This window comes from Equus caballus, chromosome 13 (genome assembly GCF_041296265.1).
Source record: "Equus caballus isolate H_3958 breed thoroughbred chromosome 13, TB-T2T, whole genome shotgun sequence".
NCBI lineage: Eukaryota > Metazoa > Chordata > Mammalia > Perissodactyla > Equidae > Equus > Equus caballus.
In genome coordinates, this window is record NC_091696.1 from 44,446,211 (window position 1) to 44,473,929 (window position 27,719).

The 27,719-nt window shown below is 56.5% G+C and overlaps 1 protein-coding gene across 1 annotated transcript in view; it reads left to right on the plus strand.

The window, feature by feature from the left end:
- Positions 1-27,719, plus strand: part of LOC102148840 (uncharacterized) — a 137,970-nt gene that overhangs the window by 9,457 nt on the left and 100,794 nt on the right. The window contains exons 5-18 of the mRNA XM_070231012.1: positions 911-1,076; positions 1,153-1,287; positions 1,723-1,896; positions 4,475-4,484; positions 4,736-4,872; positions 10,604-10,707; positions 12,722-12,887; positions 16,810-16,995; positions 17,132-17,284; positions 18,722-18,866; positions 19,341-19,499; positions 20,284-20,408; positions 22,917-23,111; positions 27,226-27,381. Of these exons, the coding sequence (XP_070087113.1) occupies positions 911-1,076; positions 1,153-1,287; positions 1,723-1,896; positions 4,475-4,484; positions 4,736-4,872; positions 10,604-10,707; positions 12,722-12,887; positions 16,810-16,995; positions 17,132-17,284; positions 18,722-18,866; positions 19,341-19,499; positions 20,284-20,408; positions 22,917-23,111; positions 27,226-27,381 (2,011 nt within the window). The remainder of the gene's footprint in view (positions 1-910; positions 1,077-1,152; positions 1,288-1,722; positions 1,897-4,474; positions 4,485-4,735; positions 4,873-10,603; positions 10,708-12,721; positions 12,888-16,809; positions 16,996-17,131; positions 17,285-18,721; positions 18,867-19,340; positions 19,500-20,283; positions 20,409-22,916; positions 23,112-27,225; positions 27,382-27,719) is intronic.

The following is a 27,719-nucleotide window of genomic DNA, read 5'->3' on the forward strand; positions in this document are numbered from 1 at the left end:
TTGGCATTTCTCTCTGGAGCAAGGCCTGAGACCCAGGGGCTGCCTCCAGAAGGCCCCAGACCCCCGTTGGAGCTGGAGAGGGGGCCGTGACCTCCTGGAGACGTACAAGTAGGGTCTTTGATCCCTCAAGGTTCTGCCTTGCTGACAGCCTGGGGGGGGGGGGGTTGGGGTCTTAGTGGTCCCCCAACCCCCCATGCACAAACATGGGGACTCCATTATCCCTCATTCCCCCGCATCCCCGAGCCCCTCTCTGGGCAGATGTCAGACACAGGCACCTTCCTGCCAGGTGAGGCGTGGCGGGAGGAGCCCTGGGCTGAATTCTGGTCCCAGCTCCTCCCCGACTTGCTGTGTGATCCCTTCCAGTGGCTCCCCCTCTCTGGGCCTCGTTTCCTTGTCTGCACCAGGGCGCATCTCAAGTCACTTACAGCTCAGGGTTTCTGAGCCCCCTGACGCTAGGGCCAGGCTGCCTGGGTTTGAATCCCAGCCGCAGCCCTGTGCAAGTCACTTTCCTGCTCGCAGCCTCAGGGTCCTCATCTGGGACGTGGGCAGGGGCTTGCTAAATATCTCGCTGGTGGGCTGGGAAAATGAGAAGCTTTGGGACCAGGGAGCCCCTGGAAGCTGAGCTTTCTACGATTTCATGGCTGTAGGGGGGGGGTCACAAACATGTACCTTTTGTCCGAGGGGCCACAAGACTGGGGGTAGCTTTGAGCAAAGCCTTGGCGGCCGTTGTGTTTGATTCAGCAGTTGCTGGAGAGCCCAGCCCAGAAGGGAAGCAAGGCCATATGGGGGATGTGGAGGTACCCTGGGGGGCTTCTGATGTGGGCTGATCTGTAGGAGCGGGTGGCGCAAGATGGGTAGGGATGCGGCCTGGGGCCCGGGAGGGGCCCGCCTGACGCCCACCCACCCGCAGTGCCGCCCTGGGCCGCGTCCCGCTCCGCTTCGTTCTGCGCGCCGGGCGTGTGGCCCACCTGTGTCCCCACCGTGCCGAGCCGCGCTGGGCGCTGAACGTGAAGCGTGCGGTGCTGAGCCTGGTCCAGGGTCACCCCGGCACCCCCGGCCACCAGACCACAGACGAGGTGAGGCCAGGAGCCTGGAGGGGGGCGGAGGGCAGGGGAGGAGCAGGGGCTCACTGGGTCCCGTTCACTCGCCCAGGTGGATGTCCTGGGCAGGTGTCCCACCACGTACGAGCAACGTGGCGCCACGCTGCGCAAGACCAAGGATCTGGCGCGGTGCTCCCTGCGCAGGGCGCGCTCCTCCCTGCGCTCCCAGGCCCTGCCCCTGCCAGCGGTAAGCGCCTCCGCCTCCTCCCCACTCCTCTCCCCTTCCCTCCCCTCCCCCTCCAGTCCGGCGTCCTGCAGATGACAGGGTTCTGTAAGTCGTGCATGTCTGGACAAGGATGAGAGGTGGCCTTGTTAGCCTTAAGTGCTGCCACACAGAGTCTGCATCTGGGGGCTGCTGCCCGCTGTACCCACTCTGGTGTGCTTCGTTTTCACACTGAGGCTCGCTTGCTCTCCTTGGGGTTCCAGTTGGCCGGCCCTTCTTGCTCTCCTGTCCTTCTCTCCATCAGCCTTCGTCCGGGCTGCTGTTGCCGCAATCCAGGTGGAGGGGTCCTCTGATGTAGCCCCCTGTCCAGCCCTCACTGCCAGTTTCAGGGGCCCCGGCCGGGTTCCATCACAGCCGGGCCTGGCCTGAGCCGCTGTCTCTCCCCAGCATGGTCCGCAGGCCGGCCTGGCCTCCCGCCTGAGCTGCCTGCAGCGTTTCCAGGCCGGCGTGCTGCGGGAGGCCTCCTGCGAAGAGCTGGACGCCGTGGGGCCGCTCTCCGAGAAGGCGAGAGCCGTGCAGATGTGGACCCTTGCCTCACTCACCCTGCTGCAGGAGGTGCCCCCGGATCCGGCTGTGGCAGGTGACCGGGGGCGAGTGGGGGGACCCCTCGAGGAGCCTCAATCAGGCCGAGGCTCCATCGCTCTGTCCCTGTTGTCACACCCTTGAAGCTTTTCTGAGAACGGCTGTGGTCAGGAGAGTCAGCCTCTTGTTCTAGAACTTTCTCTGGAAGTCTCTGCTGCCTCAGACACTCAGGCCTGGCCTTGTCCCTCTCCCTGAGTGTTCTCCGTGGAGATGGCATCTTCTGGTCCCAGCTTTTGTGGGACAATTCGCCTTACCTCTGATGACCCCTCAGCCTGACCATTTTGGGGATCAGGTTTCCTGATTTTCTGGAAAGTTCCTGCCAACACGTAGCGTTCCTTGGGGCTTGGCTTTCTCCAACAGTTTTGCTGGAAAGAAACAAGCAGGGTGTGCGTCTGAGGGGAAGAGAGCTTTTTCCAGGATTGAGAAACAGCTAGTCCCTTGAATATTGATCTGAGACTGGTTATTTCCTGTCGCTGACATTTTGGAAGGATTTCTTGTGGGCCAGGAGCCGTCGTGAGTGCTTTAGGGGGTTCTTTCGTTTCGTTCTCATCATCACCCCGTTGGGAAGGTACTGTTCTTAGTTACATTTTTCAAACACGGAAACTGGGGCTCCGGGAGGTGAAATGACTTGTCCAAGGTCACACAGCTTGTGAGAGGCAGAGCTGGGATCTGAGCGCCCGGGTCCGTCCTACAGCCCAGGCTGGGGATGGCGTTTGCCTCCCCGGATGGGCCCCCTCACCACCCGAGGACAGCCCAGCAGGTGGCGACTGAAGTCCCGGGGCTCCCCAGCTTCCCTCTGGCTCCATGGATGGCGGCTAAGACCCTGCTCCCAGCCTCCTCCGGCACAGACACCGCCAGTGACCGGGGCCTCTAGTCTTGTTGGGACCTGGTGCCTCCCCCTCGAGTCGAATGAACTTTTCATCTTTTTTTTTTTTTTGAAGAAGAAGATTAGCCCTGAGCTAACATCTGCTGCCAATCCTCCTCTTTTTGCTGAGGAAGACTGGCCCTGACCTAACTTCCGTGCCCATCTTCCTCTACTTTATATGTGGGACACCTACCACAGCATGGTGTACCAAGCGGTGCCATGTCCGCACGCGGGATCCAAACCGGCGAACCTGGAGCCGTCGAAGCGGAACGTGCGCACCTAACCGCTGTGCCACCGGGACGGCCCCTCATCTTTTTTTTTTTTTAAACAGCTTTATTGAAATATATTTCACATCCCATACAATTCACCCATTTAAAGAGAACAATTCTCTGGCTTCTAGGATATTCAGAGTTTTACACCGATCATTGCAATCAACTTTAGAACATTTCTGTCACACCCAAAAAGAAACCTTGCACTCGTCAGCTGTCACCCCCAATCCTCGCCCGCCCCTGCCCCCCAGCCCTAGGTAACCACTGATATACATTCTGCCTCCGTGCATGTGCCCATTGTGGACATTTCACGTAAATAGAGTTATCCAGTCTGTGACCTTTGTGTCTGGCTTCTTTACTGAGCGTCGTGTTTTCAGGCTTTGTCCATGTCGTTACACGTGTCAGACTTTATTCTTTTTATTGCCGAATAATCTCTCCTCATCTGGGTGAACTTTCCGTGTCCTCTCTGTCAGTCTTAAGAGGGCTTTGGAATCAGAACTGGATTTCAGTCCTGACTTTGTGGTGTGTGACTTGGGCCACTGGCTTCTCTCTGTGCCTCAGTTTCCCTAGCTGTAAATATAGGAGTATACCAATCCTTACCCCGGAGGTTATGGGGAGGACTAGAGGAAATGGTGAAAGCTGTTGGCACAGGGCCTGGCTTGTGGCATCTGTAAACTCTGGTCCACGTCCCCTGTCCCCCTTCTCTGTAGGGCCTGAATTTCCAAAAACACTCTCGGAAAGGAGTCTTATCCTTTCTGTAAATTTGGCACTTGGCACAGACAGCCCTGGCTTGCTCTAGCCCTTTCTTCCTGGGCTGTCCTCTGTGGGCATGGATCGCCTGGCTCCCAGCGTTTGTCGGAGGCTTCTCCCCAGATCTGAAGACCTTCCCCGGATCTCTGGGAATGTGCTCCTGGTCACGCCAATTGCTGACGTGTGTCTGGGCGCCTGTGACCCAGGCCTTGCCCACACCCTGGGGATAGAGCTGCGACCACAGCAGATTCCATTGATCCCTGTTGCTCTGAGGCCGACACTCTCATGGGGGAGGCAAAAATGTGGACCAGGTGGTTGGAGCTGTTGATACGTGGTACGAGTGAAATTAAGCAGCCATGTGATGGCAAGTGACAGCAGGGTCAAGAGGACCTCTCTGAGGAAGGGAGGTTTTTGCTGAAGGGTGAAAGGGGCTGGCTGTGGGAAGATGTGGGAAAGAGCATCCAGGGAGAAAACAGCGAGTGCAAAGGCCCTGGGGCAGGAGTGGCCCCCCCCTCCCAGTCCCAGGTGCCCAGGGCTAAGGAGAGGTCTAAGGAACAGGTGGATGACCGTGTGCACCTGCGTGGAGATAGACAGACACAGGGTGAGTGCCCTGACCTGGGGGCAGCCGGCCCGTGTTGGACAGCATCTGGAAGGCACAGCCCTTTGTAAGGAGCACTGAGGCTAGGGGACGGGTGGTTTGGGGAGTCGGGGAAAGTGAACATCCTCATGGCTTATTTGGCCATCCCCCACTGATGGGCACATGGGTTGTTTCCCATCTTTCACTGTGAGCAGCGGTGCTGCCGTGATTTTCCTCATGCGTGTCCCGCTCGCCTGCTGCCTGAAGCACGTCAAGGGCAGCGTCAGCGGGAAGTGGGGCAGCTCCCAGGGGGCCGTCTGGCTCACTCGGGTGTTCCCTCATGTGGTCATCCCCATCCAGCGCTTCCAGTCTCAGATCCAGAGGATGGAGAATTAACCCCGAGCAGCCTGTTGTACGAATGGGAGGAGACGTTGCCCCAGGCCACGGTGGCCGCAGCGGCTGCATCCTTGAGGAAGCTGTGCCTGGCTCAGACCACCAGCTTTGAGGTAAGCAGCTTCTCCAGCCCCAGGCTAGTCTGCCCTGGGCCTGGGTCCCTGGGATCCCCTCTTCTTCCTGCCCAGATCCTTTATGACCCACTCTCCCAGATGTTCAGTATCAAGGTGCTGTGTACAGTTGAGCAGGTCACGCACTGCACAACCGTGTCTGGTTGCGAAAGCAAAGAAGAGTAAGAAGTCTAGCTGGTGTGTGCCGGGCCTTGTGCCCCAGTGCAGGCTGGATGTGAGCAAAGAGGAGGCCTTTTTCTCATCTGCTGTTATGGGCAGTCCTGTTGGGGCCCAGTCTAACCTTCTGAATGTGGCCTGTCCCAGAGATCTGTCGGGAAATCTCTAGCCACATCCAGGCCTCAGCACTGAAGACTTCTCACCAAGTCCCAACCAAGTCAGGAAGACGGGGCCCAGGCCTCTGGAACTCCCAGCCCTTTAGAGGCAGGGGGTGGCCGTGATGTGGAGGTCCCGTAGCCCAGGGCCCATGCTGGCTGGTCCACCCAGGCTGTGAACTCTCTGTTCAGCAAGGCGAGGGGCTTCCTGTGGGATCTGGCACCATCCTCGGCCCTTCTGATGAACGAGATGGATGCAGTGCCCGCTGGCACATGGCATGAAAGCTGGTGGAGGGAGGATGGACGGTAGCCATGGCAGGCGAGCGCGGATTGCAGCTGTCCTGAGCGCCGTGAGGAGAACAGAGCAGGGTGTGGCCGTTTGAGCACTTTAGACCAGGGCTCTAAAGCCGAGGACGTTGGAGTTGAGACGTGGGGGGGTCCCTTGGGAAGGGGGACAGGAGCCCTCTGAAAGCAAGGTTTGCCCGGGCCGAGTCCTGAATCTGGACCGTGTGGGTGTGTTCGCGGAGAGGCAGGCCAGCCCCGCTGGAGATAGGCAGTGAGGACCAGCAGGGGCCAGCTGGTCAGGATGACTTCCAGAACATTCCAGACACGTAGAGATCTGAGGCATCCAGGCTGGGGTTAGTCCGCCTCGGTTTCTGGGGGTCTGGGCTGAGATGGCGCAGACCCCCCGTGTCCTGCTTGACTGCAGGAAACAGGGTCACCTGGGGCACTTAGCAGGGACGCCCAGAAATGTGGGTGAGCTGAACGTCCTGAGTCCAGAGGGCTAAGGAGACAAGGCAGGGAAGCGGGGGTGAGGGAGCGGGTGGGGCTGGCGCGGGAGGCAGTTTTAAATGATGGACGGCCCAGTAAGGCTGTCCTGAGGAGGTGACGTTGAATAAAGACCTGGAGGAGATGTGGTGTCAGCATGTGGCTCTGGGGGGTGGTCAGCGGAGGGAGGCCACGGCGCGTGCCCCAGTGTCCCTTCCCGGAGGGCCCTGCCCCGACCATCAAGCGGCCACCTGGCTCCGACCCTCTCTGCCTCGTCACTCTGGTTTTCTTTTCTTTTGTGGATAACCACAAGCTGACGTGCTCTCCTGTTTACTCTCTGTTTCCGCCTCCCCATCCCGAGAGCCAGGGTCCCAGGCTGCCTTCATCCCCGTTACACCCAGCGGGGGAACGCGCTGAGCTCAGTACAGGCTTGTGGAAGAGTGTGGACGCTCTCTCACGTTGAGCTGGGCTGTACCATAGTAATAATAACACTAGATACATTGTTACGTTAGTTTCTCAGGGCTGTCCTAACAAATGACCACAAACCGTGTGCTTAAAACCATAGATATTGGGGCTGGCCCAGTGGCGCAGTGGTTAAGTGTGCACGTTCCACTTTGGTGGCCCGGGGTTCGCTGGTTCAGATCCCGGGTGCGGACATGGCACCGCTTGGCACACCACGCTGTGTCAGGCGTCCCACGTATAAAGTAGAGGAAGATGGGCACAGATGTTAGCTCAGGGCCAGTCTTCCTCAGCAAAAAGAGGAGGATTGGCAGCAGATGTTAGCTCAGGGCTGATCTTCCTCAAAAAAAAAAAACAAACCCATAGATATTTATTCTCACAGACTTCTGGAGACCAGAAGTCCAAAATCAAGGTGCCGCCGGGCAGGCTCCCTCCAGGGGTTCCGGGGAAGACCATTCCTCACCTCTCCTAGCTTCCGGTGACCATCAGCATCCCTGGGCTTGTGGCCGCGTGCTCCCGTGTCCCATCCATCTTCACACTACCATCTCTTCTCTCTCTCATAAGGACGCCTGTCATTGCCCACCCAGATCATGCAGGATGCTCTCGTCTCCAGAGTCTTAATTACATCTGCAAAGACCTCTTTATCCAAATAAGGGCCACCTTCACAGGTTCTGGGAGCTGGGACGTGGACGTATCTTTCAGGGGCCGCCACTCAGCCCACCACAATTTTATTGAGCACTTACGGTGTGCCCAGGCAATAAGCTAAGAGCCTCACTTGTGTTATGGAGTCCTCTCAGTAAAATTCGTAGCATCATCCTCATTTTACAGATGATGAAATGGAGGTTTCCCGGCTTTGGGAAATGTGCTCCAAGCCACCAGCTAGTATGTGACAGAACTGGCTGTAAACTGGGGCAGCCTGGCCCCTCGCAGGGTTTCTCATCCTGGCAGTGGCGTCCCCCCGGGCCAGATCATTCTTTATTGCCGAGGTTGTCCTGTGCATTGCAGGATATTCAGCGGCATGCCTGGCCTCTGCTCACTCGATGCCAGCATCCCCCCCCAACCCGGTTGTGACAACCCAAAGTGTCTCCAGATGTTGCCAGATGTTGGGAACTGATCTACGGCCTGTGTTCTAACCATTGCCCTACCCAACCTCGTGAAATGCTGGGAAGCCACAGGACAGGCCCGCTTCCTCTCGTCAGGCCCCCGGAGCACCTCTGACCCCCTGACGGCGTTTCCCCTGGCAGAGGCGGCTCAGTGCAGGGCGTGCTGTGGGCCTGTGTCTCCCCTCTGGAGACTGGCAGTGCCAGCCCCAGAGAGCACAGGGCAGCTGTCCTGTATTTATAGCATGAAAAGGAAGTCAATTGTTCCCGCCACGGAGGTCCCCTGGGCTGGGGGTGGATTGCTGAGGACCTTGCTCCTGAAAGTGGCTTTTGTGGGATGTCTCAGTGCACGTCAAGCAGCTCCTGGGCCCCCCGGAGGGCTGAGGGCCCGCCTGGTTGCCCGGGGGACCGACCCTGGCCTTCAGCTGGGAACGCCTCCACCCTCCCCGTTGTTGGTGGGCAGGAGACAAGGTTGGTTTCCAGTCTGGAAACAAAAGCAGGACTCAGTGCTCAGTAGACAGCAAATTCCCCAGCCTGACCTCCACAGAGGGGCCCAGAGTTTCGACACGGGGGTGGGTGGGCGGGGGCGCCGTGAGCTGGGGTGGCCAAGGGCATCAATTGAGGGAAGGAGAAAGAAGGCTGGGAGAGGAGCAGGTGATCCATCTGGGTAGACCCCACACCTCCGGGGCTGCCAGGGAGGACGCCCCAGAGGGGGCCCAGCTCATGACCACCATCCGATATTCTAAGAATAGAGAACCCAAGTCACAGGCATTTATTAAACGCCGACTGTGTACAGCCAAGCGTTTTAGAGACGGTGTAGACAGCGGTGAGCCAGAGCTGATGGCTAGATTTCCAGGAGTCCTGCAGGCTGGTTGTTAAACACAGACATTGCTAACAATGAAATTATCCCATGTTACCATTAAAATGAATCATCCTAGAAACCCAGGTGGCGAGTTGACACCCTTGCTAGTCAGTACCTGGTCACTTTACTCCACGTTACTGTTATCTCTGCCCTCGAGGTTGTTGTATTTACTGTGGCTGCTTGGTGGGAATCCAACCCATGATATGCTTCTGCATTGCTCTTCCCAGCTCTGTGCTCGGTGACAGCACGCGGACCCTGGAAATGGGCCGTGCTGGGCGTGTCTACAGCGTGGAAATTGGCAAACGCTACACGTCGGGGCTTTCTCTCTTGCTTATGCCCTTGAGTGTGGGACGCTGGTTCAGAGTGTGGGTCTAGGAGCTGCACAGCCTGGGTTCCAGTCTTGACCCTGCCGCTTAGTCGCCGGGAGGCCGCTGGCCCCTGACGGATGTGCTCCCAGTGTCACCTTCCTTCTCTGTCGAGTGGGGGTGGTGACAGCCGCTCCTCGTGGGGTGTGTGAGGGTCACGAGAGGCGATGTCTGAGACGTGCTTGGAACAAGGCGCCCACTAAGGAACCAGTGGCGGTATTGTGCTTGCTGCTGTTGTTATTATTATCATTGCCCGTCGTTGTTGTTAGTGGCGATGGAGGTGACGGGCTTCTCACTCGGGGGGCGGGAGCCTTACGCGCTCTTTCTTCCGCCCCACAGCCTTCCTGGCTCCAGCCTCTCTCTCCTTGTCTTTTTGATGAGAACTCAGGGTTTGCTCTTAGCGGCTTTCCTCTGTATCGTCCAGCAGTGGTACCTACGCTCATTGTGCATCCGTCACGTCCCTAGGACTTATTTCTCTTGGTCCCCTTCCTTCAAGTCCCCGCCTCTTTTCTCCTTTTGAATGTCTCCTCTTCCTGCTGGAGGGGAAACCAGGATGAGCCTCCGGTGTCCTCCTGCCGTGCCTGGCTCTGGAAAGCTGGTCCCGAAGCCAACGCGTGTGGCCGGAGGGAGCAGCAGGAGAGCTCCAGGGAGGACGCCCGGCCCTCCCCAGCCAGGCACAGGGTGTGCACATTGCCAGAGCTCTTAAAAGCACACGTGTCTGCACCCAGGGACTCGCGGGGGAACGGCAGCCACTAGCCGGAGGGAGATGGAGCTGAGCCCGTCCCAAAGGCAGGTGGCGGGCCTGGAACCAGATTCCCCAGGGGAACCACCCCAAATGGGGTCGACAGAGAGTCTTCGAGGCCAACTGCGGTCAGCCGGCACAAGGGGCTGGCTTGTGTGTCCTGCACCGGGAGTAAAGGCAGAGCTCAGGGTCACCACAGCTTCACCAACAGAAGCCACATTGTGGGAATGCTGCCCGGACCCTGGCGGAGGCGTGGGTGGGCCAAGCTGGCCAGAGAGGGGCATCTTGCTGAGGTCAAGCTGTGTGTGTGGGTACTCAGTCCCCACGGCTCAGGGCAGAGGAGGCCCAAGGCCAGGCACGCAGTGCCAGCACCCGCGGACCCCTGGCTGGGGACAGTGGGAGGAAGAGGGGCTTCAGGCCTGGCCTTGGCCCAGCCCGGACGCGTGGGGACTGCCAGCGGGAATCCAGCACTTGGTGGCACTTTCTGTGGCTTTGGGTTCAGGCCGAGGCAAGGAGCCTGAGACGGAAGGGGCACCGGTGTCCCAAAGCCCGGTTCTCTCCAAACCCGAGGGGGGCGGGCTCTGAGCCGAGCCCTTGATTTCTTGGTGAGTTTTTGGACACCTGGCGACTGTGCTGGTCAGGCCTGCAGACAAAGGACTAAAATTGCGAGCCATTGATGTGCGATTCTGCGAAGCGTCTGCATGTTTTTTCATTAAAATTATTGGGAAAGACAGCCACCTCGCTAACCGTGTGAACTGTGCTAAGACGCGTTGTGATAATTAGATTAGAATCACGGTGAATGTTTGTGCTGCTTTTATTAGAGCGGGAAGGCCTCGACTGCACATGCCGTGTCTGCGTCTCCCCACCACACCTCTGGCCCCCAGCGCAGCCCTGGCCCCTAGCAGGTGCCTAACGGGGCTTGGGACTCAGCGGGGAGCAGCCCAGACCTGTGGCCCCATCTCTCCGCGTCTGTGGCACCTTAGGGCGAAGCTCCCAGCCTCCCTCCTGCTTCCCCTGCAGCCGTGTCTGGAGGCGGGGGGATGGACGCGATGACCCTGGGGCCCCCACGCTGCTGGGCCTCTCACGCTGCCCCCTCTGACCCCCAGGCCGCAGAGCTGCTCCTGACTCTGGTGTCCCAGCTCCAGGGCCTCACCCTGGAAGCGCTGATGGAACTCTGGCGACATTCTTCCTTTAAATGCCACGGCAACTGGTAAGGGGCCCTCCCCGGGTCGGACAGGGCTGGACTGGGAGCTGGCTGGGGGTCCCGGTGGGGCTGGGTGGTCTCTTCCCATGTCCTCATTGAAGGGTGGAGGCTGATGTCTCATTTCATCCCCGTGATACTGGCTAGTCCTACAGTCTGGGGACATCTGCCAGGAAGGCGATTAAGTGGGGAGCTCGGAGGTTCCCACGGGGGCCCAGGCCTTCTTGGAGTCTAGAAGCTGAGGGGCCTGGGGTATAAAGACGGCCATTGTTCTCTCCCTCAGACGGGGATGCTCGTGTGAGAGCTGGAATTAACATTCCAATGCGCCCGGTACCCTTCTGAGGGGGTGGGGGTGTGGGGCAAGGCTGGGATCCACCCCCTGTGACCCTGCTAAATGTGGGGCCAGCAAGGGGTGCAGAGAGACCCGGGCGGCATGGAGGGGAACCTCCAAGAAACCAGCACCAAGGGCTCAGGGCTGTGCGGGGGGCAGGGAGAGCTCGGGGTTCCGTCTCAGAGTCCAGCCCCTCACTTACCAGGCCCCGGAGATGCAACTTCAGGCCTGTGAGCTTTTCAAGGCTCTTATAAATATTTTGAGACCTGAAAAATATTTTATCAGCTCTGAAATCGGAAAGGAAAAACCCCTGCAAAATCAGCATTACCCAATGTTTAATTGAATGACTGCTAAACATAATAGCTAATGCAAAGATCCTTTTTGAGCCCTTTGTCCATAATGGCTCCTTTAATCCTCACAAGGACCCTGGGGGGTAGGTGGTTTTAGTATTTCTACCTTAGGGTTACAGAAGGCAATCGAGGCACAGAGCAGTTAGGAAACTTGCCCAAAGTCACATAGCAGAGCTGGAATTTGAACCCAGGCGGCCTGTGCTGCTCCATCCAATTCTTATGGGCTTAATTGTAAATTATTTGATTTGGGGACATTTTCATTATGTTTGATGTAGGGAGGGGCCTCCCTGTCTTAAGGAGCTGCCTCTTGCCCTGGTGACACACCCTCCTTGTCCGTCTGCATTTTCCCACAAGCCCCTGTGTCTCGCCTGTCGCTGGGGAGTCAGAGAGGTGGGGAGGCCCTTCCTAAATCTAGAAGTTTCCAAGAGGTCTGACTCTCCTGATAGAGTCTGTTGCCCTCATGTCTTCCTCTGCCACTGCCCAGAGCCTGGTCCCCCAGGGTCCAAATCTGTAAGGAAATGAGAGGAAATATGAGGGCGAGGGGATGGGAGCCACAGCAGGACGTTGCTCAGACGACGTGGCCTGTGTGTTCCTGGGGACCCCCGGGCATCCTGGGGCCGGTCCAGTCATCAGCGTGCCTGTTTTACGGATCAGCAAATTGGGGCTGGAGACTGTTCATGGGCAGATGGTGAGGGTCGGGATGAAGGTGGGGTCTGTGGCCGACTCATCGGGGCTGACGGGTTGAGGAGCCCAGTCCACCCGTCTCTTTAGCCCCGCTGGCTCGTGTGGCCCCAGCTGCAGGGGCCTCCGATTCCCACTGTGGCCTCGGGACCCTGGTGTTTGCTCATCATTTCTCTGTTCAGACCCACCGTGGTACAAAGGTCGAAAACCTTACTGAGCTTTTCAACTTTGCTGCCATCTCTTCCCCTGCAAAAAAGAAAAAGAGAAGAAAAAGATACATCCTGCAGAGAGCGTGGGAGGTTTTCACTAGAGGCAACTTGCCAGTTGTGGGTTCCTGTTCAGGGCAGAGGGTTGTCGGCCCTGCTCGGGGCCTGGGCTGGGTTTCAGCAGAGCTGTGGGCAGGGACTCACGTGTCCCAAATCCGCCGTTTTCCTGGGTGGGCAGAGTGGCAGGAGTTGAGACTGGGCTACTGGGGTCCCCTGGGCCCTGAGAACCCAGGCTCAGCTCGGCCCACCCCCCGAGGTGTGTGAGTGTGGACACATCCCTGCTGTGCCTCTCTGAGCCTCAGATTGCTCCCGGGCTGACCCGAGGCTGCCGCGAGAGGGGGCGGAAGGCGCTCAGGACATGTGGGTGACGTCCCTCGGGCCTCTCGTGACCTCAGGCAGCCGCTGGTGGACGCCCTGCCCTCCTGTGGCACCGAGCCCTGCGTGGGTCTCATGGTGGAGCTCATCGCGGCGGGGGAGGTGGAGGCAGACGAGGTGGAGGCGTGGCTCTGGTCGCTGGCCTTCATCCCGCAGCCCACGGATGCCATGGTCCACATGCTGCTGGTGAGCCCCTGCACCCCACCCCAGCCCCCGTGTTGTCCCTTCCCTGTGTGGCGGCTGACCTGCGCTCATCTAGACTTTGTGCCAGCCCCTTGTGGGGCCAGTGGAGGCTGGTCAGAGAGACCTGGGGTTGAGTCTCAGCAATGTGCCTCCCAGCTGTGTGATCCTGGGCGAGTGACTCAACCTCTCTGAGCCTGTTTTCTGATCTGGAAGATGGGGAGGGAACAGTGCCTCCCCACTAGGCTCGTGGTGAGGAATGAGATGCTGCAGGCAAGGCAGTTCTCTGGGTGTCTGGCACGGAGTCGGAGCTGTTGTCGTTATTGTAAACAAACATATTTAATGAGTCCTGAGGTTAGGAAGGCGTGGGAAACCGGGCTGAGGATTTCTGACAACACCTGGAACCTTGTTTAACCCTCGAGATGCCTCTACGAAGTAGGTGCTCTTATTACTCCCATCTTACAGATGGGGAAACTGAGGCCCAAGGAGGCTGAGGAGCTTGCCCAGGGGGACACAGCTCTCTCCCCTTCCCTTGGACTACAGGGCATGTCCCTGCTTCCTTGGGGGTGCTGTCACTTATCATTCCTTACCCTGTCGTCCCAGACTGGTAGCGGCCAGGGATCAGAGGTCACCAGCAGGGGGTGGGGGTGAGCACACGCTAGAGAAGTTGCAAAGACAGTACAGATTCTTCCTGAATACCCCGCCCCCAGCCTCCCCCATTATTAGCATCTCCCATCACCAGGATGTCTTTGTTACAGCTAAGAAACTGGCACTGGCCAGACCCCAGCCCTTTCCCACTGCGGTCCTGTCTGTCCCAGGGTCCTGCCCAGGCTCCACACTGCGGCTGGTGGGTGTGTGTTTAATTACACTTGAAACTACACATTCAGGAGCCCACACTACACTCCAGGGTCCAGGCTGACGTTTTTACACCCGTGTGTGCCCGTGTAACCACCCCCAGAGCGAGATACGGGACATTCCTGGCTCCCAGGAGGCTCCCCGGTGCCCTTCCCAGTCAGTGACCCCAAGGCCATCACTCAGTCTTGCCTGCTTCTGACATTCACACCCCTGGACTCATGTGCACCCTGGAGTCTGGTTTCTTTCTCCCACGTTCTCCATGAGACTTGTCCATGCACGTACATGCGTGCGTGTGTACACGTGTGTGCGTACATGTGTGTGCCGGATTTTGTTCTCTTTCCTTACCGGGCCGTCTCCTTTCTCAGTGGTGTCCTTTGAAGAGCGGAAGTCTTAGGTTTGGTCAAGCCGGCTCATCCGTCTTTCCAGCGGGCGTTTCCCTCCCAAAGGTCCGGCAGCTTCCGGAGTTTTCTTCACCAGCTTTGCCGTGTAATCTCTCGGGGAGGGTTGGCTTGGAGTCAAGGAGTGGGAAGGGGGCCGGATGCGTGAGCGTCAGTGGCCCCTGGAAAACCGAAGTCACTTGTCTGATGGTCATGGGCTTGCGGATAATTTTGTCCATCTTTAAAAATTAAAAAAAAAAAAAAGGGAAAGTTTTAGACAGACTTTTAATTGAAATGTAACCAAAACTGTTTAAGTTAGGGATTTTTGCATAAAAATCTGGCGTTTTGGTTCTTGTGAAATCGAGGAAGCTGGCGGTGCTGGGCAGACCCCCAGGGCAGCCATCACGGAACAGGGTTGTGACTGTCTGGACCCTCCCGGGGCCCAGGCCACGCTGGCCCACTGTCCAGGCCTGCAGCTCCCACGGAGCCGAGTGGCCCTAGCCTGCCCTTGGGGCGACGGGAGTCGTCCTCCGGGTGTCTGAGTGGCTTCCCTCCGTTTTTTCATAACCCCTGCCCACCCAGCCAAGCCCCTTTCCCTCCTCTGTATTAAGAAAACAGGCTGTGTTTTCATTCGCCAAATCTAGAATAACACTGGAGGTGCTTGTCCAAGCCACACGTGTCCCCTCCTTTCACAAAGAAAACACACATGGAGATGCACGTGCACCAGGACTCACACACATGGACCCTGATGACACCCACACGGGGACACATGCACACGCACCCACACTGAGACACACACACCAGGACTCACACACATATCCTGGGGGTGTAGATGTACACACAGACATGTCACATATGCACATCCACACACACTGGGACACCCACACCTGGACACACACATACACACCAGGATACCCTGGGCCATGTGTACATATACACCCTGGGACATGCATGGACACACACGGGGACACATGCTCTGGCAGTACACATGTACACACACACTGGGACACACTTAGGCATGTGCACACATGTGCACGGGGACACGTGCACCAGGACATGCACATATACTGGGATGTGCATGCACACAGACACACACACACACCGACATGGGAATGCACACACACACACACACTGAGATTCTAAAGCACACGAACCCCGAGACGCACACGCAGACACCTGCGTGGACACCCGCGTGTGGGCACACAGGCCCGGCTGAGAACCACGGATCCAACGGAAGGACAGAGCTGGTGCTGTGATCGTGTTTCCCTCCAGCTGCCGGGCGGGCCCTGCTCTGGGGTGGCATGTGTGGAAGGATCTAGAGGGTCCAGCGTCTGGGGCCTGGTTTTCATGAGGGAGCCCAGGCTTTGCATTTTGAGAAGCTGTGAGTGTGGGGGTAGCGCCTGGCCTGGGGGCTGGACCCTCCAGGGTTAAGTCCTGGCTCCACCATCTCCTGGCTGGGTGACCTCAGGCAAGTTACTTAACCTCTCTGTGTCTCAGGATTAAAGCAAGTGATTTACAGCAGAGCCTGTACATAGGGAGTCCGTCTAAGTGTTGTTAATTAAACACATCTTTCTCCTTTTCCTTCAAGAGGCCTGGAGCCAGCGCTCCCTTTTCCTCAGTGTCCCCCACCCACCCCCGCCCCTTTGCCTTCCAGTGTCCCGGGGGTGGGGTGGCTGAGTGCCGCCTTCAGGCTCTGCCAAAGAGCTGGAATGACCCTAGTCCCACCAAGACTGGTCTGGTCACCGCCACTGCGAGGACCCTGGAGGAGACGGCCCTGGTGGAGCTGGGCGGGTAGAGCCGTCTGACCCCCAAAGGAGGGCTGGGGTCTCCTCCTGCTCCTCAGGGAGCCGGACTCAGGGGCCCCAGCAGGTGCTTTGGGATCGGGCGGGACGAGGGAGTCCTGATTCGGGGGCAGTTTCAGAGCTGGTGGATAAACACAGCCTTTGTGAAAGATTCAACGATAGAAGCGTGCAATTAGAGAAACGCTACGCAAACAAAGGTAACAGATCCTTGTTCCCAGCTGTCCTGCTCCGCTGCCCCGTGTCCACGCCCTCCGGCTTCTTTGTGTTGGCAGTGTCTGTGTGTGGACCCGCCACGGCACCGTGTGCCTGCCGCCACCCGCCACACGCCATCCCTCTGGGCTCCTCGTGCACCGAGCTGCTGGCACCGCCGTGGCGGGAACACTTCGGCTGCGGACGCTGGCGAGCGCTGCGCGTGGGGGCTGTGTGTTGTCCCTGGCTGGGCAGGTGGGCGGGGCGGTTGCTGCCGTTTGCCCCAGTACCACTGGCCGTGCGCTGCCCTTTTGGGTCTTTCCGATTAGATGCAGAGCCGCCTCTGTTAAGAACAAAATGTCTAAGTGCTCAGAGCGAGTCCTTTCCCCTTTCCACCTTTTTTGCCCAATTCCTATCGAGACCCTGATGGAAGAGCAAGGCCACTGCCAGCAGGAGGGGTGCCCCCCAGCCCTCCCCAGGTCCGCATGGTGCCAGTCGCCCCAGCTGGCAAGCGGGCGGTGTGGTGGTCTCGGAGCCCCCTCCAGCCGCCACCTCCGTCCCTCTTCCTCCCGGAGAGATGCTAAACGGGAGGCTGGTGACGCTGGTGGGGGAAGCTGACCTGGTTGGGTGGCAGGGCCCAGCTCTCCTCTGGAGGACCCCTCACCGGCCTTCTTGGCGGGGGTGGGGGCCGGTTTCTGTCCCCAGCCGCTGCTGCAGACCCCGGGGGCCAGCCCCAGCACCTTCCTTGGCCTCTCAGCCCTGGTGCACAGCGTCTGTGCCACCCTGGATGGGCCCTGCGGGCAGCTGCCAGGCGTTGGCTCCCTCGTGAGCATCCTGGGAGAGGCGCTGGGTGCAGACTGCGCCTTCCAGGAGCCCTCGGACGCTGACCAGGTGAGGACGGCCAGTATCCTGGGCGCGGCCCCTTGCTGTGGGGCCTGTGCCAAGGGGATGAGCTGGAGGCTGAGCGGGAGGGGCCGGGTGCCACCCCCCACGCCAACCTCCAGGCCCCACTGCCTTCTGGTTTCAGCTCCGGCTCGTGCTGAACGCAGTCGGCAATGCCGGCCTGGCAGCCACCGCCCTCACCCCCTCGCTGAGCGCCTGTGCGTCCCTGCGGAGCCGCCCCCCTGAGGTCCGGCTGGCAGCCATCCAGGCCTTCCGGAGGGTCCCCTGCTCTGCGGACGTGAGCCCCCGCGTGCTGTTTCCCTGGGCTTGCGGTGGGCGGTAGTGGGTCTCCAACCAGTGTCTGCGGATTCCCTTCTTCATTTGGTCGTTCTTTCCTCACGTATTTCCTGACACCTACTGTGTGCCGGGCGCTGGTGTGACGAGGTGACCCCAGGTCTCTGTTCTCATGGAGCCTGTGTCTGGAGTGGGAGGCAGATATTCATCAGATAAATACACAGATGAGCAGACGATTGCAAACCATGGAGAAGCCATCCTGGGCTGCAGACCCCGTGGTTTGGGGCTTGGCAAGCTGAGGCCCATCGCTCCCGCCAGCTTGCTGCCTGTTTCTCTGTGTGAAACTGTGTTGGGCTGCGTTCTTGCTACCACTGCAGAGTTGAGTCGTTGCAGGAGAGACTGCTTGGCCCGCAAAGCCAAAAAACTTAGTATCTGTCCCTTTATGGAAAAAGATCGCGGATCCCTGGACCAGTGGCTCCTCTCTCCTTAGTGTCAAAGCCAGAGTCCTTACAGGGACCACCCAGGCCCTATGGGATCTGACTGCTGGCCCACTGGCACCTCTCGACTTCATGTCCTAATTCCCTCGCCCCCCAACCCCCACCCCCGGGTCTCCCTGTTGTCTGCCTCAGGCCCTTTGCACGTGCTGTTCTCCATTCCTGGAATGCCTTTCCCCTAAATATCCCCAGGCTTCACTCCTTCACCTCCTGCAGGTCTTTACTTAAAAATCACTTCCACCGTGGGCTCCTCCTTGGCTGTTTCACCTGAAATGGAACCTCTCAGGTCCCCCCCCTACCCCCCCACCACGCCTCCCGCTTCCCCATTTTATTCTTCCCTCTTTAGCACTTGGTCCCACCCAACAGACTCTATATTTCATACATCAACCTTGTTTACCATCTGTCTCTCTGACCTAGAGCATAAGCTTCAGGTGGACGGGAGCTGGGTTTGTCTTGCTCACAACTGTCACCAGCACCTAGCACAGTGCGGGGCGCATAGTAGGCACTCAGTAAATATTGCATGAGTGCATGGGCGGACGGCTGTGCGATGGAGGAAACCGGCAGGTGCTGAGGGAGAGAGGCCCGGGCTGGGGGAGGCGGCTTGCTTGGTAAGGGAGCCGGAAGCCAAGCCCTTTGGTGATACCCGCCGTGTGTCAGGCACTTTTGTAAATAAAGTTTTATTGACATGCAGCCGCGCCCACTTGTTACATGAAATGGACGAGGCTCTGGGCTGGGGCTGCGGGAGGACCGGGGGTCAGCAGTGAGCGGGGAGCCTCCCCCTCCCACAACCGGGCCCCGGGGCGAGGAGTGTCGGGGAGCCATGGAGATGTCAGCAGAGCTGGGGCAAGGCGGCAGAGCCACTGCTGGGGCCCAGGCAGGGCAGGAGCCGTGCGGTCCTGGTGGAGCGGGTGGGCCCTGGGTGATGGCCTTCCCTCTGCCGGAGCCAGCGATCCGTGCTCGCCCGCCTGTACCAAAGCCCCGAGGAGGACGCCGAGATCCGCATCAACGCCTACCTGGCCCTGATGAGGTGCCCCGGAGAGGAGCTGTTTGCCCTGGTGCGGCGCACCCAGGCAGGCGAGCGATCTACCCAGGGTGAGCGGCGGCAGGTGGGGGTCGGGGAGTTGGGGCTGGTGGGTGCAGGGGTTCAGGAGCATCCAGAGATCCTGAGAGCGTCCCTATCACAGATTTTTCTCAGCCCTGGGAGATAGGTTGTTAGTTCATTTTACATATGAGGAAACTAAGGCTCAGAGAGGTGGAGTGACTAGCCCAAGGTCACACAGCTCACACATAGGGGACCTGGGATTCAGAGTTGGGGCTGACTTTCAAGCAAGGTCTTTCCCCGCCATCCCTCCCTTTGTCTTCCAGAAAGCACATCAGAGCTCCGTGCATAGGTTAGATTTCCAAGTTCCTTCAAAGCATTGCTGTTTGCTACTGTCTTTCAAAGAGGAGGACCCGGGATGGGGGCTCGGGGGAGGGAGGGTCTTGTCTCTGGGCTGTGACAGCTCCGGGCCCATCCCTCACTAAGCCCCTCCCCTCCTCTTCCTGCTGGCTGTGACCCGACTCCAGTGGGCTCCTTTGTGTGGAGTCACCTCCTGCAGCTGCTGGAAACGGACGACCCCCTGAAACAGGCCTTCCGACGGGCCCTCCCCGAGGACATCGTCAGCCGGGAGTTCCGTCCGGAGACCTGGAGACACTCATCCTATTCTGACATCACTTTCCGCTCAGGTGTGGCCCTCCTGGGAAGCCGGTCTTCCGCTCTGGGGCCACAAAGGCATAGGGATCTGGGAGCGCTGACGCCTGAGCACCTGTGGATCAGGATGCCGGTCCCCAAATGTCAAATATTTACATGCCACCTGCTGGATTTTCTGCTCTAGCCCTGTAGCACCTGGCGGTTTTGTTGGAAGAGGTCAAAAATGGTTAAATATCAGCCATTTCGTAGCATTCGATGGAATACTTCCATCTTTTCTCTAACCTGGTTCTTTTTAACTTACACCTATTTAAAAGGAAACTTTCTCCCACTGCCGTTAATAGAAAAGCCGTTTAACTCTGTAAAAAGAAGGGAATCGTCAAAGGAAATACAGTGACGATGCAGTGCTGTTCGTGAATTCTCATAGATGCTGTCCCTGTGAATTTGAGGGCTGTTTCTCCCTGGGTTAAAAAGGGAGATTGGCACCCACTGAGAATGCCGTCTCCTCGTTGTGATTGAGTCAAAAAGGGAGCCCCATTCTAGCTCAGGCACCTAGACCAGCTCAGCCACTCCACGAAGCCTGGGGGTGGGGAGTGGGTGCCCTGGCTGCCCCCTCTCCGCTGATTGGCAGGTGTGGGTACATTTGTGACTCTTCTGTCCTGACCTTCCCTCTGCCCTTGATGAGGCTTAAGGCTGAGCCCGCCATCCTGGCTGAGAGGATGCCCCACGTGTCCGACTGGGTCTCAGGTTACGGCCCCTCCGTGGCCAGACCCTGCCCTGTGAGGGGTGCAGGATATACCCATTCTCTCTCTCTTCTCCTAGCATCTGGCAGCCTGGGAGCCAACATGGAGGGGACCCTTCTCTTCTCTCCGGCCTCCTTCCTCCCCCGTTCTGCCACGGCCAACCTGACTGTCCACGCCCTTGGTCGTGCCTTCAACCTCCTGGAGGTAAGAGGGGACCTTGCTTCACGCTCCTCAGGGCCTCTCCTGGACTTGAGGCCAGATGTTATCCCATCTCTCCATTTTTCCCTCCGTCACCTCTTGTCTTTATTGGTCCACTCTCACATCTTTTACTCCTAGCCCCCTCCATCCGCCTACCCACCCATTTTTCTGCTCATCCACCCATCTATTCACTCACCCATCTACCCCTCCGTATATCCGTTTACTAACCTCCACCCCATCCCTCCTTCTCTCCCTCCCTCTCATCCATCTACATACTTTCCCATCCATCTCTCCATCTACCCTTTCACCTGCCCATCTGTTCTCCCGGTCATCCACTCATTCACATGTCTATTCATGTCTCCATTCACCTTTATCCTTCTATCCATCCATCCATCCGTCTATTAATCCACCCATCCATCATCCATCCATCCATCCATTTACGTACCCTCCCACCCATCTTTCAATCTGTCTTCTCACCCACCCATCTATTCATCCGTTCTCTCAGTCATCCACCCATCCATCCATCCTTCTATCCATCTATCCACCTACGTACTCACCCACCTGTGCATACACCCACCCATCCGTACGTATACCCGCCTATCCATCCACATACTCATCCATACATCTATACATCTGTCCATCCATCCATCCTTCTATTCTTCTCATCCATCCATTCATGTACTCTTCTGCCCATCTCTTGATCTGCCCTCTCCCCCACCCATCTATCCATCTGCCTATTTATGCACCCACCCATCTCTTCATCTGTTCTCCCACTCATCTATCCATCTTTTCATCCATCTATCCATCCATGTCCATCGACATCCATCCATCGATTTATCCACCTGCCATCCATTGCACAAATATCTGTCCTCTACCTGACATGTGCCAGGCACTGTGCTGGGCTCTGAGAAGATGACGATGAATGAGAGAGACGTCATCCCTGCCCTCTTGGTGCTCACAGCCCAGAGAGGTGGACAGATAAGAACTGAGTAAACACATTGATAAAACAATGGCAACTCTAAGTAGTGTGTTTAGGGAGGTGAAGTTTGAGCTGAGACTGGAAGGATGAATAAGACCAGCATGTGCAAAGGTCCTGGGAGGAGAAAGGGCTTGGTGTGTTCAAGGAAGAGAAGTAGAGTAGGGAAAGTGAGGAGAGTGGTTGGATGGGGGGCAGGGAGGGAGCAGGGCCACGTCGCAGAATTGTAAGCTGGGGAGTGACGGGATGTGATTTGAGAGTTCTGGCTCTTGTGTGGAAGGTGGATTGTGGAGGGCAGCAATGGAAGAGAGACTCTCTTGAGGTCATATGTCCAGTATCCTTTAAAGTAATGGATCACCTTGGGGTGCTTCCATCTCTTTCCCCCAGTCCCTGGAGCCTGTCTGATGGGGAGAGCTCTGCGCCCTGTCCCAACCCTTTCTAACTGATGGAGAATAGGAAACCTGTCACCCAAACTTTGCCAGCTGGGTGTGTGGGCTCGTGTCTGCCAAATCCCCCTCTGGTGATTTCTCTCCAAATGCTCTCAGAGATGTCTGGATGGAAGGGTGGAGGGCAGAATAGATGGGAAGAAGGAGAGGAGTCCAGAAGGATAAAAGGACGCATGGTTGGGTGGATGGATGGGAAGCATGAGAGAACAAGTGAGCAGATGGCTAGGTGGAAGGAAGGCAGGACGGAAGGAAGGACTCCTTCATTCATCCATCAAATTTTGAGACCATCCAGGTCAGGGGTCTTAGTCAGGGTTCTCCAGAGAAACAGAACCAATAGGATCATGGAGGCCGACAGGCCCTGAGATCTGCGTCCAGCAAGCTGCAGACCCAGGAGAGCCGAAGGTGTAGTTCCCGTCTGTCCAGGCTGAAGGCAGTCAGGTGGGAGGAATTTCCTCGTATTTGGAGGAAGGATGAGACTTTTGTTTTGTTCAGTCCTTCAACTGATTGGATGAGGCCCACCCACTTTGTGGAGGGCAATCTGCTTGGCTCAGTCTATTGATTTAAATATTAAAGTCATCCAAAAACACTCTCGCAGAAAAACCCAAAATAGTGTGTAACCAAATATCTGGGCACCCTGTGGCCCCATCAAACTGACACAAAATTACCCATTACACAGGCCTTGAGTGTGCCTAGTGACTGAGACGTGGTCCCTGCCCTCATGAAGCTCAGTGTCTTGCGAGGGAGACAGACACGCAGATTAGCCTGAGTGTGACCTTGGAGTTGTGTGCTCAACACTTGGAGGAACGAATGATCACTTTGGCTGCGTGTGGGGGGATTATGGGAAGGGAGTGACTCGGCAATTCAAGGAAGGCTTCCTGGAGGCGGCCTTAAAGAATCGGTGGGGATTCTCACTGTGTGGCATTTGTCAAGCTGATGTGGTGCTGGTTGATTTCCTGAGGTTGTGCCCCTTTCCTTGGGCCTGGGTGGACCCTGGGGGGCCTGGGGTGCTCTGTACAAGCCCCCAGCCCCGCAGCTCGTGATCACTCATGTGACCGAGTCACTCCTCCCTGAACCCCTGACTTCCCTTCCCAGCTGGGGCTCCGGCTGGAAAATGCCGAAGAAATCGCCGGCAAGCTGTTTGGTCTGAAGTCCTTCTGGGGGCAGGAGGAGGAGAGAGAGGCCCACCCGGAGAAGCCCCCCGAGCCAGAACCAGGGCCCACAGCACAGGCAGCCAGCCCTGACTGTCCAGGAGAAAGATCCAGAAAGATGAGAGACCTGCAGCAGAAGGTAAGGGCAGTGCCCACACCCACCCGGCTTCCACCCCCTTCACAGTCAGGCGCCGGTTTGGGCTTGTGGACTGGGGACTCAGGTGTCCGTGAGCTCTGACCTTGCCCTCCTAGTCTTGCAGAAACCAGCTGTTGGTCCAGATCTGAGCAGCCAGCTGTTAGCTTGCCTTCTTTTTTTTTTTTTTTTGAGGAACATTAGCCCTGAGCTAACATCTGCTGCCAATCCTCCACTTTTTGCTGAGGAAGACTGGCCCTGACCTAACGTCTGTGCCCATCTTCCTCTATTTTCTATGTGGGATGCCTGCCACAGCGTGGCATGCCAAGCGGTGCCATGTCCACACCGGGGATCCGAACAGGCGAACCCCGGGCCACCGAAGTGGAACATGTGAACTTAACTGCTGCGCCACCTGGCCGGCCCCTAGCCTGCCTTCTTTTGAACAACTGTTTGTTGAAGCATCACACACATATGGCAAAATGCCCAAGTTGTAAGTGTGCGGCTCAGTGCGTTTCCACCAACGGGACGCATCCTTGTAACCAGCGCCCAGACCGCTACGAGCACCCCAGAGGCCCCCCTCCCCACGTTCTAGTTTACCCCCCAACCAAGGGTAATCACAGTCTGACTTCTAACGGCATCGGTTAATTTTACTTTTTAAAAATCAGCTTTGTTGAGGGATAATTGACCTACAATAAACAGTGTGCGTTTAAAGCGTACAATTTGATAAGTTCTGACATATGCACAGGTCCATGACACCGTCACCGTAATAGGGCTAATGAACGTATCCATCACCCCGAGAAGTTTCTTATGCTCCTTAATAATCCCTTCCCCCTTCTCTTCCCCGTCCCCAGGAACCACTGATAGGCTTTCCCTTGCTATAAGTCAGTTGACATTTTCCAGAATGTTCCATTAGTGGAATCATGCAGCGTTTTTTTTTAAGCATATACTCTTTTTTGGCAGCCGCTTTCATTCAGCATGATTATTTTGAGATTCATCCATGTTGCCGGACGTGCTAAGAGTTTCTTTCTTTTTATTGCTGAGTAGCGCCCCATCGTATGGAAGTACCACCGTGCGTCCATCCGTTCACCTGTCAATGGGCATTTGTGTTGTTTTCAGTTTGGGGCTGTTACACACCGAGCTGCTGTGAACATTGTGTACAAGGCTTCCTGTGAACATAGGTTTTCAGTTCTCTTGTGCAAATATCTGAGAATGGGACCGGTGGATTGTATGGTAGTTGTGTGCTTGATTTTTTAACAGATTGCTAGTCTGTTTTTGCAAAGGGGTTGCACCATTTTGCATCCTCTCAGCAGCGTCTGAGAGTCCTAGTTCCTCCACGACCTCGCCAACACTGAGTATGGTTAGACTTTCTAATTTTTGCCATTCTAATAGTGTGTGGTAGTATCTTGTGGCTTCATGTGCGTTTCCCTCATGACTGATGATGCTGAGCGTCTTTTCATGTGTTTATCTGTCATCCACACGTCTTTGGTGAAGTGTGTGTTCAAATATATATACATATTTGTGTTAGATTGGTTTCTTATTATTGAGTTTTGAGAACTCTTTATCTGTTCGGCAAACAAATCCTTTATCTGATATGTGGCTTGCAAATATTTTCTCCCAGTGTATTGTGTGGTCTTTGTACTCTCTTAGTGGTCTGTTTTGAAGAGCAGAAGTTCTTGATTCAGGTAAAGTCAAGTTTATCAATGTCTTTTATGCCCAGTGCTTTGGGCATTAGGTCTAAGAAATCTTTGCCCAGTGCAATGTCCCAGAGATTCTTAGGACCCGCTGTGGGTCTCCAGCGCTCTCTCTGCACGGCTCTGTCCTGTCCCGTGCTCTGTCCTGTGAGGTCCGGCCACCTTGGGCTCCCAGCTCCCCAGCTCCAGAGGTTGCCATGCTCTCCTCCCCCTTCCCCCGCCCCTCAGGCTGGACTCTCTCCAGGCGGAAAGCCGGGGCTCCCCTCGCTGGTTTCCCATGCGTCCGGTTCATTGTCTTGCGTTACCTGTCGTCTGATGTCTCAGGAACTTGTGTTTACATGATTTCATCTGGGTTTCCAGTTTTTCAACATGGGAAGGTCAATCCAGTCCCTGTTCCTCCAGTCTGGTTGGCAGCAGAAGTCACACCCAGTTCCTCTCATGAACTTTGTATTGATGGAGTCATTTACCACATACTCTTAAAAAAAAAAAGAGGTGAAATCCACATAACATGAAATTAGCCGTTTTAAAGTGTACGATTCAGTAATGTGCATTCACAAGGTTGTGCAGCCGTCACCTCTGTCTTGTTCTGAAACACTTTCGTCACCCCGAAGGAGACCCCATGCCCGCCGTCAGCAGTCCCTCCCCATTCGCCTACCCCGCCAGCCAGCCCCTGACGGCCACTAATCTGTTCTCTGCTCCTGTAGATTTCTCCATTCTGGATGTTCCATATAAATGGAATTATACACTATGCGGCCTTTTACGTCTGGCTTCTTCCACTTACACAAGCTTTTGAGGTTCCTCTGTGTTGGAACATGTCCCAGTTCTCTATTCCTTTTATTATTATTATTTTTTTTTTTGAGGAAGGTCAGCCCTGAACTAACATCTGCTGCCAGTCCTCCTCTTTGTGCTGAGGAAGACTGGCCCTGAGCTAACATCCGTGCCCATCTTCCTCTACTTTATATGTGGGACGCCTACCACAGCATGGCTTGCCAAGCGGTGCCATGTCCTCACCCGGGATCCGAACCGGCGAACCCCGGGCTGCTGAAGCAGAACATGTGCTCCTAAGCGCTGCGCCACCAGGCCGGCCCCTCTCCATTCCTTTTTGAGTAACATTCCATCGTGTGGACAGACCACACGGTGTTTGTCCCTTTATCCACTGATTGACATTAGGGTTGTTTCCATCTTTTGGCACGTGTGAGCGATACTACTCGTGTCCTGTTTTTGACATCTGGCTTCTCTTACTTAGACGTTGTCTGGGAGATCCATCAACGTTGCTGTTTGTCCTTACTATTAGCTTCTTCTCCTCGCTGGGTGCTGTTCCATATCACGTCTCCCTTATCCAGTCTACTTTTAATGGCTTTTGGGTTTTGTTGCCGCCTGCATCTGAGGGTGGTCAAGGCGGGTGGCTGGGGAGTTTGTTCACATGTTTACCAACCACCACGTGTGAACCCAGGGCCCGGGAACACAAAGATAGTGAGGATGTGGTTCCTGCCCTTACAAGTCTTTTGGACTAGATCTCGGGCCAGTAAGTAACTTGAGTGAGGGTGGTGGGCTGAGTATAAACATTTTTTCTTAGAATCCGCAATCCCTTTGCTCTGTGATTTTCTCACTTTTGATAGAACCTCACATCCCAAGATCTCTTTTGCACAAGCACGGTGATGAATGGCAACAAAACTTGGCCTCAGTGTTGGAGAGACAATAGGGAGTGGTGGGGACTATGGCAGACAGGAGAAACACATGTCTCAGCTAAAAGCGGCAGCCAGTGCTCAGCTCTGGCCCCTTGTTGCCCCTTGTGGGTCGGGGGAGGGACGCAGGCCAATATTTCTCTTTTTCGAGAAGGTGGAGGTCTGGATTTTGTATAAAAATCTCCCAATTTTTAAATGTTAGAAACAAATTCAATTAAAAAAATTCGCACTGCATGGAATCCACAGAAAGGCTGAGAAACGGTCACAGACCGGAGGAGACTGAAGGGACGTGCAAATAAATGCAACGTGGTACCTGGATTGGATCCTGGAATAGAAAGAGGACTCGCATGGAAAAACTGGCAAAATCGAATAAAGTCTGGAGTTTAGTTCATAGTAACGTGCCAGCATTAGTTTTCCCCGTGCACCCCGGCAATGTAAGATCTTAAGGATGGAAGAAGCAGGGTGGGGGGTATGTGGAAGCTCTCTGTGCTAACCTTGCAACTTTTCTGTGTATCTGAAATCATTCCAGAACAGAAAGTTTATTCACACACACACACACACACACTCTGCACCGGGCATGCTGTGCAGCTCAGAGAAAACACATCGCGGATTCTGCCTGCGGGCACGAATTTGCAGGCCCTGTTCCGGACCCCACCAGTCCTTGGCCTTGCTCTCCAGGCCCCCCTCCCCGTCTCAGCGTCCAGGCGCCCTGCCTGCCTCACCCAGACCCCTTCCTGGTCGCAGGTGGCCCAGAGGCGCGGGGAGCGGCGGGCGCTGCGCTGTGAGCTGAGCATGAAGGTGTTCGGGCACGAGCTGAGCTTTGTCGACTGCGGGGAGACGGGGAGTCCCACCAGACGCCGGTCCCTGAGCCTGGCTGAGCTGGCCATCAGGCTTCTGAAGGTGCCTCGGGCCGGGCCCCACCCCTCCCTGCCCTGCCGCCCGGGCTGCTTCCTCTGAGCACTGTGGGGAGAGCACTTCAGAGCAAGGAGTGTGGAGCCAGGCCGCCCACGATCAAGGCGTTCAACTTGTCGTGGCCTCAGTTTCTGCATCTGTGCGATGGGGATGATATAATGATAATATCTACTTCATAGAGCTGTTGAATCAAGTGGCTTCAAGCAGTAAAAATGCAACAAAGTGTTTAGAATGCGCCTGGCCCAGACTAGGTGTTCTGTACCACCTGCCGGGCCCATGCCTCTCCTTACCTGGCTCTCCCTGACCTCTGACCTTTTCCCGTAGTA